Here is a 13814-nt window from a genome sequence, read left to right as displayed (position 1 = left end):
GAGTAACTGATCAACTCTTCTCTCTCTTTAAACTTGGAATATTAATTACTTTTTATAGTATAGAAATAGATAATATATTCCAAAGGACATATACATTAGTGTGTCAGTCTTATGGAAATATTAGGGATAAATAGTTCTTCTAATTAATAAACAGTTCTCCTAATTAGTTAATTAATTCAACTAGTGAGGTATGAAAAATGTAATAGATTAAGAAAATAAGTGTCAATGCCTATGTTAAACCCCTAATTCTCATTCTGGGTCATAATGGTCATAATTCAATTAATGTCCAATGCAATATCACTTTCTATCAATAAAGAAACCATAGAATGTATTTAAATTCATAATTGCAAGCATTAGTGATGTTTAAGTTCAGAGCTCTTGTATAAGTACACACATCAATCTGTTTTCTTATAATCACACAGTTTTAAATTTAGCTAAACCTTAGGGCATGTCATTCAACTTCTCATTCTATAAGTGAGAGAACTTGAGACCAACAGAAATCATCTATTTGCCCAACGATGTATGTGTAGGGAAATAGTTATTGAGCAGGATCAAAAACTCAAATCGCCCAATCTCTAATCACTGTACTGTGGTGTTCCTTTCTTGTCTAGTTGTTAGAACTTATAGTTTCCTGTACACTTAGAGGAATAAGTGATGTCCATCTGCTATTCTTTATATTGGGGTGAAATCACAATCATGTTTATATTATTTTTAAGGTCCTGAACCTCTTTCTGGCCTTGCTTCTGAGTTCATTTAGTGCAGACAACCTTGCAGCCACTGATGACGATAATGAAATGAACAATCTCCAAATTGCTGTGGAGAGGATGCATAAAGGAATCGCTTATGTGAAGAGAAAAATATATGAATTTATTCAACAATCCTTCGTTAGAAAGCAAAAGATTTTAGATGAAATTAAACCACTTGATGATCTACACAATAAAAAAGAAAGTTGTATGTCCAATCACACAGAAATTGGGAAAGATCTTCGTTATCTTAAAGATGTAAATGGAACCACAAGTGGAATAGCAACTGGCAGCAGTGTTGAAAAATACATTATTGATGAAAGTGATTACATGTCATTCATAAACAATCCCAGTCTTACTGTGACTGTACCAATTGCTGTAGGAGAGTCTGACTTTGAAAATTTAAACACAGAGGACTTCAGTAGTGAATCAGATCTGGAAGAAAGCAAAGAGGTAAGATTTTGTAGTTGTGGGTAGATATGAATATGTATGTGTATTTAAAATTATATATTTTCCATCTAGATTTTTTTGCCATCATATAAAGTTTTATTTCACTGAGAAATCAAAGATTTAAGACCAGGAAAATGGTTGATAAATTGAAGAATAATATAGTTTTTGTGTGAATTTTCTCATTTTTATTAATGAATATTTGTTAGATGGTGAATAAGTGAATGATCCCAGAAATGAATAAGGGTCATCTGATTTAATACATATGATAACTTTGAAAGGAATGTGTTATTAATTCTAACTTTTCAGATACGAATATTAGCTTATGTAGCTTAAAGTCATATAACTAATGAGGGGTATAGATGAGAATTAAACTTATAGTCTTTGTTTACAGGGTTTGTGTATCTTCCATTGCATCACATTGTCTCATATACATGGAAGAGAACTTAACAAGAAGAAATATCCAATATAGATCCTCCAATTAAAATTATAGTGACCTATGTGTTAATCTTCCAGGATGCCATAGAATATGTCGTACACTGCATGGCTTAAAACCTTTTGTACTTGGATGTCGAGTGTGACTCGACACGGTTAGCATTAGAATAAAGGAATTGAGAAAAAAGCAAGCGAGTGCAAAGGGTTAAGCAACCAAAATATATTCTCTCACATTTCTGGAGACTGTAAAGTTCAAGATCAAGGTGATAGCAGGGTCAGTGTCTGGTGAGAGTGCTCTCCTGGGGTTGCAGATGGCTGCCTTCCCACTGTGTGCTCACCTGGCCTTTCTTTGATATGTATGTGTGGATAGAGAAAGAGCTCTGGTGTCTTTTCCTCTTCTTGTAAGAGCAACAGCCCTGTCGGAGTAGGACCCCACCCTTAGGGTCTCCTTTAACCTTTATCAATACCGCACAGGCCCTATCTCCAAATACAGTCATGCTGGGAGTTAGAGCTACAAGAAATTAATCATGGGGGCACACAATTTAATTCATAGCAACTTAATTAGAAACATTAAGATAAAACTCTAATGGATATGAAAGATAATTCAAAGGAAGTCTAGAATAAAGTGCCTTCACTTCCCATTTATTGTGGGGAAATCTCAAAAACAGAAAAATGCTCTTTAGTGTACATTGTCTAAATTATTTTCCTTTTTACTTAAAATATATTCTTTTATTGATTTCAGAGAGGAAGGGAGAGAGAGAGATAAATAGAAACATCAATGATGAGAGAAAATCATTGATTGGCTGCCTCCTGCACACCCCACACTGGGGATCGAGCCCGAAACCCAGACATGTGCCCTGACTGGGAATCAAACTCTGACCTCCTGGTTCATAAGTTGACGCTCAACCACTGAGCCATGCCAGCCAGGCTAATTAAAAATTTTAATGTTGACATTATTGCAAGTATCTTCCTTTTTCCCTTCCTTTGCCTACCTCAATCCACTTTCTCCTTTCCCTCCTTTGGCCTTCACCACACTCATGTCCATGGGGTTTACATAAGTGTTTTTTTTAACTAATCTCTTCACCTTCTTTATCCAATCACCATCACCCCTCTCCCCTCAGGCACCCACCAGGCTGTTCCATGTATCCATTATTCTGGTTCCACTTTATTCATCAGTTTATTTTGTTCATTAGGTTCCACATATTAGTGAAATCATTTGGTATTTGTCTTTCTCTGATTGGCTTATTTCACTTAGTATAATACTCTCTAGTTCCATCCATGCTAATAGCAAAGGATAAGAGTTCCTTCTTTTTTACAGCCATGTTATATTCCATTGTGTAAATGTTCCACAGCTTTTTTAATCCACTCACCTGCTGATCCGCACTTGGGTTATTTCCAGATCTTAGCTATTGTAAATAATGCTGCTATGAACATAGGGTTGCAAATATTTTCTGGTTGGTGTTTCAGGATTCTTAGGATATATTCCTAAGAAGTGGGATCACCGGGTCAAAAGGCAGTTTCATTTTTCACTTTTTGAGGGAACTCATACTGTTTTCTACAGTGGTTGCATCAGTTTGCATTCCCACCAATAGTGCATTGGGGTCCCTTTTCTCTGTATCCTTGCCAGCACTTGTTGTTTGTTGATTTATTGATAGTAGCCATTCTGTGAGGTGATACATATATTAAAAACTATATAATACTGTTAAAAATTATTACCATTTATTCAGTAAGCACATGCCAAGCATTCCTCATGTGTTATCTGATTTGATCCCTATAGCAACTATGTGAAATAAGGATCATTTTATAAATTAGAAACTAAAGCTTAAGGAATCTAGTTAATTGCCTAAGGTCTATAAAACAGTTATTGTGACTCAAACCCAAGTTTGTCTGACTAAAAAGAGAACTAAACACTTTCAGTAGGCACATTAAATATTTGTTAACTAGAGGTCTGACACAGGTAGGGTCCCTAGGCCTGGCCAGTGATCAGGGCCGATCATATTCCCTGCCTCCCAGCCTCCCAACCTCCTCCTTCCCTCACTTCCTCAGCACCCAGCCGTAGCCGCTGGTCGCCCACCATGTTCCACGCCGTCCCCTGGTGGCCAGTGCATGTCATAGCAAGCGATTGAACTCCCAGTCTCCCAGTTGAACTCCAGAGGGGACAATTTGCATATTAGCCTTTTATTATATAGTACTAGAGGCCCAATGCATGAAATTGGTGCAAGGGGCTTGGCCTCCGCCACGGCGGCAGCTGCCTCTGCCTCAGCCCCTGTCACCGCAGCTTCGTCCAGAAGGTCATTCGAAAGGTCATCAGGAAGGTCATCAGGAAGGTCATCAGGAAGGTGGTCTGGACTAATTAGCATATTACACTTTTATTATTATAGATTATGTTATTTAACTTTAAAAATTAATGTCAAAACACTAGTGACTTTGCTCAATTCAGCAAAATGAATTTAACAATGGAAATTACTCATTTGGTTTACAATTTTGTTTTCTAGCCTGAGGATTATTAATAAATTTTGCAGATTTTTTTTTTTTTTGGTGTCTAACTTATTTGCGTTACAATAATTTCCTGTTGGTCTAATATATGATGGAATGTTATGTTTCTTTTGTTACTTTAAAGCTAATCATTGATACAAAAATTCATGTTAAAAAGCAGAATTTAGAATATATTAGAATTTTATTCCTCCACCATCACCTCTGCTCTGGGCAAGTGTTTGACTATCACTAGATTTCACAATAAGAACAATTCAATATTTAGTAATTGTGAATGATTGTCATTCTAATACACAGATTGATGAAGAAATCACCTGTGTTTTAGGAATGATGTGGAAATTAATGACAATATTTAATCTTTCTAGCTGCTCTGTGAAAATACTAAATCTCTATACAGTATTTTTTTCTTTGATATTATATGGGTGTTTTGTTGAGAGTCTTTAATAGAGGCTATTTTAAATTTTAATATGCTTAGTGTACATTGGAAATATTTACTAATGCACAATATACACAATGAAATATTAATATTGTTGAGGTTGTAGAACATCTCATTTATGTATGACTTACGATTATATATATATATATATCTTAAATATATAACAATAGTGAAAAATTCACCTTTAAAATAGTATATGCTTAGCTTTAAAATTAAGTATTTTTTTCAAAAACAATATATGTAGACACATACATATTCTGTACCCTTTAGAACCCCTAAATTTCAGATTTATTTTTTAAAATATGTTTTTATTGATTTCAGAAAGGAAGGGAGAGGGAGAGACAGAAACATCAATGATGAGAAAGAATCATTGATTGGCTGCCTCCTGCATGCCCCCCACTGAGGATTGAGGTCAGGCATGTGCCCTGACCTGGAATTGATGTGACCTCCTGGTTTATAGGTCAAAGCTCAACCACTGAGCCACACCAGCTGGGCCCACTTTATTTTTAATATATTTTAGCACGTATTATCAATTGAACTTCTATTAAACCCTATAGATAAGCTCCCTCTAACAAACCAAGTCTAAAATAAGAGCAAAAACATCCTAAGATCAAGTCAGAGAACAAGAAAATACTATTTAATCATGTACTCTTAAAATAATATCATGGAGTATTTTATTTGCTTTATTTGTTTTCATACTCAGGGTCAAAATAATTTGCTTCCATAGCAAACATTTTTAAAAGGAAAAAATGTTGCATAAAGCCACTGAGAAGAAAAATGTTCTTACTATCAGGCTTGTAGTTATTAAATGGTTATTGTACGAGGCAAAATGGATGCCTCAGGCACCATGTGTTCCCTGCATTCTCTAGGTTCCCTTGTTAAGTCAACCTGCCAAAAACCCATGGAGAATACAAGTCAGTGTAGACTGTAGTTTAGCTACTGAGAGTCATGTGTGGAAACATACCTGTTTTCGAATAAACTAGCTCATTTGGAAGTTAGTAAATTAAAGGCTGATTAATGGTTTAGTAAACATTAACATGGGTTTTTAAAACAGTCTATTAATCTAAATACTATGAGAACCAGAGGCTTTATTAGGTGAATTTCAAAATAAAATAAAATTTTAATTTAAGAACAAAAAATGAAAAGTTAATTGACCTTATTGGTTTTTAAATCAATAAAACACTTTTTTGAGGATGTTTTATTTTGCTGTTATTCAATTTATTTAGCATTTTATTTGAATGTATATCTAATGTACTAATGTAGAAACAGATTCTTTCCACAAATCTTTCCCTTCTCTTTTTGTATAATAGTGTTATTACCCCAATCAAATAAACTACTCAGAGCAACTTCATCTTTTATTTCAATAATGAGAACTATACGAATATATTGATAAAAGTAATGTGTACTGACTAGAGGCCCGGTGCACGAAATTCGTGCATGGAGTGGGGGTGTCCCTCAACCCAGCCTGTACCCTCTCCAATCTGGGACCCCTCCAGATATCCCTCTCACAATCCAGGACTGCTGGCTCCCAACTGCTCGCCTGCCTGCCTTCCTGATTGCCCCTAACTGCTTCTGCCTGCCAGCCTGATCACCCCATAACCACTCTGCTGCCAGCCTGATTGATGCCTAACTGCTCCCCTGCCAGCCTGTTTGCCCCCAACTTCCCTCCTCTGACAGCCTGGTCACCCCTAACTGCCCTCCCCTGCAGGCCTGGGTGCCTCCCAACTGTCCTCCCCTGCTGGTCATCTTGTGGTGGCCATCTTGTGTCCACATGGGGGCAGGATCTTTGACCACATGGGGGCAGCCATATTGTGTGTTGGAGTGATGGTCAATCTGCATATTACTCTTTTATTAGATAGGATAGAGGCCTGGTGCAGGGGTGGGGGCCAGCTAGTTTGCCCTGAAGGGTGTCCCGGATCAGGATGGGGGTTCCCTTGGGGCATGGGGTGGCCTGAGCAAGGGGCCTGTGGTGGTTTGCAGGCCAGCCACACCCCTGGCGACCCAAGTGGAGGCCCTGCTATCTGGAATTTATTTACCTTCTACAATTGAAACTTTGTAGCCTGGAGCAGAGCCAAGCCTCCTGCTCTCTCTGTGGCCGGCAGCCATTTCTGTTTGGGTTAATTCACCTTCTATAATTGAAACTTTGTAGCCTTAAGTGGAGGCCTGGGCTGGCCAGGGTATGTGGAAAGCTTTGCTTCCTCCATTGCTGGGGGCAACCCTTGCCTCCCGCTCTCTCCAGCTCCATGGCTGCCGCCATTTCTGTTTGGATTTGTTTACCTTTTATAATTGAAATTTTGTAGCTTGAGTGGAGGCTTAGGCCTGTAAGGGCAGGCGGAAAGCTTGGCTTCCTCCGTTGCCTGGGAAACCTTGCTCTCTGTGGCTGTAGTCATCTTGGTTGGGTTTATTTGCATATCTGCTCCTGATTGGCTGGTGGATGTGGCTTGTGGACGTGGCTTGTGGGTGTAGCAGAGTTAGGGTCGATTTGCATATTACTCTTTTATTAGGTAAGATTGTGAGGGTTTTAATAATATTCTTTTAGCCTTTGATAAAACAAAGAAAAATTTTAAAAGGACACTAATAACTTGAATATTATCCTATATAATAAAAGCGTAGTATGAAAATTGTCCCCTTGACCGTGAGTTCATCTGGGAGTTCAGCCAGGGGGTGGGGCCGGCCGAGGGGAGAGAGGCCCTGGCCAGCAGCAGTGGCAACAGGCGACCAGGGGAAAGGAGGGAGGCACTGGCCAGTGGCGGTGGTGGCAGCAGCAGAATGCCAGAGGGAGAAAGGGAGGCCCCAGCTGCCGGCCACTAGGGACCCTACCAGTGCACTAATTTTGTGCACTGGGCCTCTAGTAAATAATAAAAGTAAATATGGTATAAGTGTTTATTATCTCAAAAATTATACGTACAGAGAATTCTTACTTTCAAGTGCCCATGTTACATTTATGTAAATTAACAATATATTCTATCTCAAAGTAAACCTCAATAAATTCAGAATAGCATATACTGTATAGTGTTATTGTCTCCATAAATTCAAAATAGAAGACATCATGTAGGTTATTATCTAATCACAATGCAGCTAAACTAGAAAGTAATAGTGAAAGGACAGAAAAAAATTTCTAACCACTTGAAAATTAAAAGATTTGCTCCTAAACAAATATCGGAGCTTCTCTAATCCATAGAACAGTGGATTGCTTAGTACATGTTTCTGGTGGCTATTTGTGACTTCATAACATAGCAATCTGATTTCACATCTACATTGGGAATTATGGCAAAGGAGTTCATATCGGCAATTTCCCTATTTCGTCTTCCTATTCAATCCCACTTTGCTTCTAAACAAAATCTGTTCATTTCAAAGAGAATTCAAAATCAGTTTATAGTACTAATCCTTTCTTGAGGGGCTACTTATTAGGTACCAAAATTAAAGTGGTTTACTAATTATGTCCATCTCACGCACAGAAACTTAATGAAAGCAGTAGCTCGTCTGAAGGCAGCACCGTAGACATTGGCGCACCCGCAGAGGAACAGCCTGTGGTGGAGCCTGAGGAAACCCTGGAGCCTGAAGCCTGTTTCACAGAAGGTGAAGAAAATGACCCTCATGCTAATCTTCCATTTGTAGAGTGAAGTTTTGTTTTGTGTGTCTGTGTGTTTTTAGCTCTTGATCACCCAAAATAGACCACTCATAACAGGATAGAACTTTGTAGTGGATCTATTTCAATGACCTCTAATATGCTAATGAATTTTCAGTCTGTTATGTTTCAGTTATCTCTGCCCATTATGTGGTAGGGATCATGAATATGGAGAAAAATATTTTAATATAATTAAAATTAGTAAGTAATGTATCATTTTTAAAATAAAATGATTTCACAAGTTGGCATCTTTGTTTTCCCCATGGTCAGATTTTCTGGAGAACTTGAGCTTTGAAGAAATGAATCTGTTTGATATTCTCCCTTCTTCAAAGGCCTGATATCTAATATCTCCCTCTAATTCCTATATAAATTATACATATCACTCAAAGTCTTTCTCAAACTACCTTCATCTGACCATAGTGGAAAAGAGCTCAGCAGCTATAATCAATATGTCCGTTTAACTCTCCTGATAACTAGTCATATATTCTTTTATGAGAGCTCTTCTCTCTTTTGAACTGTAATATGTCTCTTCTCTGTCTTTTTTTCTCTCCCCCTCAATCCCTCTCTCCCTTCCTTCCCTTTCCTTTCTTTTCCCCCTTTTTTTTAGCATACCTGACTTTTTTTTTTCCCCACTTGAGGCAGGGTTCCTGTGTTTATATCTTTTCTTGAAAACCAGGGTATAATATTATTGGGAGCAAGGTCCATCTTCTTTTCTTTCCCCTTCCTTCCTTCCTTCCTTCCTTCCTTCCTTCCTTCCTTCCTTCCTTCCTTCCTTCCGTCCGTGTGTGTGTGTGTGTGTGTCATCCCTGGTGCTTACAAAGTCATTTACAGTTTCCTGTTGATTTAATGCTTATGTTAGAGTGAGTGGAAGCAGTGTAAGAAAAAAAAATGACAAATAAAGCAAGGCCATGCAAATCACACTTTAGTGAACAAAATTAATTTTGAAAATTATGTAAACTCTTCTAGGAACACCACAAGAAAACCTAAACAGTAAGAAATTCAGCATTGTTGGGAGAGATGTAGGTTATTACCCTATATCATCTTTAAAAGAGAAGATTTGTTTATTATTAATTTGTATTTTGAAGTCCTTTTCTAGTAAGAGTGGGCCCTATAAGACCCACGGGCCCTATAAGACCCACGAAATATTTTGGTTTGGCCCTGCCAAGGCATTAGGGGTGAGTCAATTAAATATTTGACCAAATATAGCAGGCTAATTTTTAAGTTGATAATTTTGTATGGCCCTGGAATGATGTTATAAATATCCAAATGGCCATTGGCAGAAAAATAATGTTCCCCACCCCTGCTAGAGACTTTAACAGAGCACAATGGGATGATAGAGGAAAAGGCAAAGCTCCTTGACCTTGATTTTCACTTTACAAAGTTCTTTCTTGGAGAATAACAGTTGAGTCAGAAAAAGCAGATATTATTAGCCAGGGAACCATTTAAAGAGCCTGAATGATTTTATAACTTCAGCTAATAAATGTGCTCTTACTACTCAGGCTTAGAGAGTTATCCTAGCAAGGTAGAACTGGCAATAGGGAAGAAAAGATGGATCTGGGACATGGCAGAAGTTATTATGGAAGCAGCAGAATTATTTTTATCTATTTGAACATTATACTTGCAGGCTGTGTACAAAGATTCAAATGTTGTCAAGTCAGTGTGGAAGAAGGGAGAGGAAAACAATGGTGGAACCTGAGAAGAACATGTTTCCGAATAGTTGAACATAACTGGTTTGAAACCTTCATTGTTTTCATGATTCTCCTTAGTAGTGGTGCTCTGGTGAGTGAATATTGAGCAAAAGTGGTATAATACTAAGTTTTAGAATAATCCAATACTGATGACTTATTAACCCTTTCTGCTGCATTGTTTTAGTAAATGCACGTTTCCCCCTCAACCTTCATTGTACATCCATTTTCATTTCCACAGCATCAGCCATTTAATTAATCCCTAACTATTATCTCTGCTTCTGACTTCTTCCTGAAACATAAATACATTTCTATATCGACCATCCTACCCTTGAACCCATTTCCAAGGCATTTGCAATTACCCCCATTTCATATCTTCCAGACTATAGACTTAATGTATAACTATTTATTTCTGAATTTACTTTTACTATATATATATATATTTCTAATAAGTTATTTAATTTTTGCTTATTCAGTAACCCAAAAATTTCTCCCTCCAGTTTATTTATTATAACCAAATAATATGAATATTTAATTACTTATATTTTAACAAGAAAGTAAGCATGGCAGCTGCAGTGAAGTTAATGATAATCCTGTGATTGGGAATTTATAACTTCTAAATCCTGGTGAATTGTTTTCCTAAATGGTATTATTATTATTATTATCTCTTTATGGACAGTCAGTAAGTCCTTAGGAACCACTTCTCTGACCCTTTTGAATTGTGTAACTATTCTTATGCTATTTAGGAAACAATGAATATTGGTAACAAATATTGGTCAGTGTGCCTAAGTGATTAATTTAAGGATTGGTTTCTCTTTATATGATTCATTTAAGGATTGGTTTCTCTTTAAATTATATAAACTGTAACATACAGATATCATTTTAGAAAAACACTAACACAAATGGAATACTTAAGCCATTAGATAGTTGATGGATAATAGATTGATGATAGATAAATAGGTAGATGGATGGATCTTAACATTTATTTCATGTAAGTTTATAATTAGAATATAGGCCTATATTTTCTGAATATTTCTCTGGTAAAATCAATTTCTCTATATGCTACTAAGACAAGAAATAATATTTTACCATTAAAATAAATGTGACATATATGTGAAATATCAAGAGAGGTTCATATTAGAAGAATATATTGTGGTCTCAATAAGAAGTAATTTTATCTAAATGAGAAGTAATGTAGACTAGAAATGTATCATAGACTTTGTCTCTGCTGAGAAATATAAACTATAAACAAAATGAAGGGGGAAGGGACAAATAACCAAACCATGAAGTAAAATTGGATAATGTGATTATCAGTTACAGTTCTACTTTATGTAAAATATAAGCTTTACTTTTCATTTCTTCAACCTCCTTTCAATGGCAAAAAGCCAACAAGGGGAAGCAAAAGAAATCAAACAAAAGGAATAAATAACTTCAAGCTGGGGTAGTACTATCAGGATATGACATCAAGAACTATCTTCTATTAAGTCAAATTAATTCATAAAAATTTACTTTTTTTCTTTCAGCTATAGTATAAAGAGAGACAATAACTTTTCCCTTGATTCATTAAAAGATATTTAAAAGAAAAAAAAGCAATAGCTATTGTTCCTCTGTCCTCCTATTCCAATTAAATATCATATATATACTAGTGGCCCCGTGCACAAAATTCATGCACGTTAAAAGGGAATTAGTTAGAGGGGGCGGGGACACGAGCCTCACGTATCCGGGCCTGTTGCTGGGGTGGTGTCTTGAGCCTCATGTCTCCGGGCCAGCACAGGGGGCAGGGACGTGAGCCTCACATCTCGGGGCCAGCACATGGAGGCGGGGACTTGAGTCTCACATCCCGGGACCCATTACCAGGATCGAGGACGTGAGCCTCATGTCTCCGGGCCAGCGAAGGGGGTGGGGATGCAGCCTGCTGATCGGTCATTATGTGACGGTGTCCTGACCAATTGGCATATTATCCTATTATAAGTATAGATATGTATATACATATGTATAAGATCAGAAAAAAATAGCTTATAGAGTACAATGGCTTTAGAAATCTAAAATGTATAACTTTTTCTTATAGGCATTTGAAGATATATATATTGACCAACGAAAGACAATCAAGACAATGTTGGAATATGCTGACAAGGTTTTCACTTACATCTTCATTCTGGAAATGCTTCTAAAATGGGTGGCTTATGGCTATCAAACATATTTCACCAATGCCTGGTGTTGGCTGGACTTCTTAATTGTTGATGTAGGTATTCTCCATATCTTTATCTGCCATTTAAGGTAGTTTGTCTTATGTATATGCTAATTCTAAAATAGGGAGTCTCTGACCACTATGTTGGGTTGACGGGATGTGCTACATAATAGTCCCTAAAATAATTCGTTGAGTGTAACTGTTGTTTTTGTAAGAATAGGCTAATTCAGTAATGATTGAGCATTAGAAGGATGGGATTTATGGTGATTATCTAGGAAAAAGCTGAATATAAAAAACAGCACTTTGTAGGGACAGTGGTAAAACTGGGCATGTTGTTTAAATTTCTTATGTTGTGAATCAGGCAGTTGTGCTTGAAGACCGGACCCACTTCTACTTGGTTGTGTGCCAGTGAGAAATGTACTTGGCTCCTAACTCTGTAAAGGATGATATTAGTACATATAGTCTTAAAGGCTCTCGATAAACAGTCATGATGGTGGGAGCTCCTGTCAATTTTTTAAATTCTCTTTGATCTACTCAAAGTTTTTAAAGGGTAGGCTTAAAGAGTATATAATAAACTTCATTATAGGAGGTAAGGTACAGAGTATAGGGAAAATCTATTTCATGCAGTGAAGAGAGTTCCCCTAGAGCCTAGACTATAAACTAGTAATGTACCAGACCTTCACAGATTTCTACACATAATGATTAATAATATGTCATTTGCCCTAAAAGATATTACTGTCCTAAAATTTGTTAAAATTAAACATCATGTTTCATATTATCAATTTGGCATAATTGCAGCTTTAGAAAAGTATATCCAAAATATCACAGATTTCATAGGTAATGGTTTAACCCCAAAAAGATAATCCAGCAGGAAGATGCAGGCTTCTTGTGGAAAGTATTTCTAGGCTAAGAGTCCTGCATATATTATATCTTCTTAATTCTAAACAAAGGCAAAGCCAGAGCTATTTGAGAAGCTTAATAATGTTACTATGAAATTAGTAAATTGAGAGAAAAGCTCAAAAAAATTGCTTCATCATATCATAGAGAGAAATAGTTTCTAATATTGAGGTTTCAAACATTAGAAGTTATATTTCAACTCTTACAATTATTACAAGTTGAGTTTTAATCACCATTTATGATATATTTTAGGAAAATAATTCTATAGAGCATTTTGTAGTTTTGCAATAATAATACTTTTATTTTCCAATGGTTCTATTTTCATTATTTCATAAGGATTAGCAAATCAGTCTAAAAAAACAAAAGGAATTATAGTAAATCTAAAGTAATATAAAAATTACAATAAATATAAGGCAACTTAATTCACTTAAAAATAGAAAATTTTACAAAAACAGTGTCCAGTGTATTTGGAACTGTCCAATACTAGCCATTTTCAAATGAATGAAAACTCTGTTTGGACATGGAGTTTTGGTAAACTCTTTATTTAGAGAATTAGACACCTAACATTTTTATTTCTTAGTCTTTGTATATAAATTTATTTATTTATTTATTTATTTGATAAATATTGATTGGCCATTTTGGACCAGGTACTATAGCAGAAGCTGTAAATTAGTATAGAAAAAAGCTGAGAGTTTCATAGTGAAATAACATTTTAAGTTATATTTACTTACTATAAGAATGAACTTTAAACAAGTGAAAACACAGCGTATTAGCAAGACAAAGCATCCCCTTCCAAAAATAAACAGCAAAATCAATGTGATTTAGCACCTTAATTTAGGAGCGTATCAATTATAGTTAGGTG

At 36.2% G+C, this 13814-nt stretch overlaps 1 protein-coding gene across 7 annotated transcripts in view; it reads left to right on the top strand.

Annotated features, from left to right (window-relative positions):
• Positions 1–13814, top strand: part of LOC103283505 (sodium channel protein type 1 subunit alpha) — a 72997-nt gene that overhangs the window by 37776 nt on the left and 21407 nt on the right. For all 7 annotated transcript variants that reach the window (XM_054722810.1, XM_054722811.1, XM_054722809.1 and 4 more), the window contains exons 16-19: positions 717–1196; positions 8013–8133; positions 9807–9961; positions 11936–12109. In XM_054722810.1, coding sequence (XP_054578785.1) covers positions 717–1196; positions 8013–8133; positions 9807–9961; positions 11936–12109 — 930 coding nt within the window. The remainder of the gene's footprint in view (positions 1–716; positions 1197–8012; positions 8134–9806; positions 9962–11935; positions 12110–13814) is intronic.

This window comes from Eptesicus fuscus, chromosome 11 (assembly GCF_027574615.1).
Source record: "Eptesicus fuscus isolate TK198812 chromosome 11, DD_ASM_mEF_20220401, whole genome shotgun sequence".
In the NCBI taxonomy this organism is placed as follows: domain Eukaryota; kingdom Metazoa; phylum Chordata; class Mammalia; order Chiroptera; family Vespertilionidae; genus Eptesicus; species Eptesicus fuscus.
Note: the sequence above shows the minus strand (reverse complement) of the source record. Positions and strands in the feature narration are given on the sequence as shown.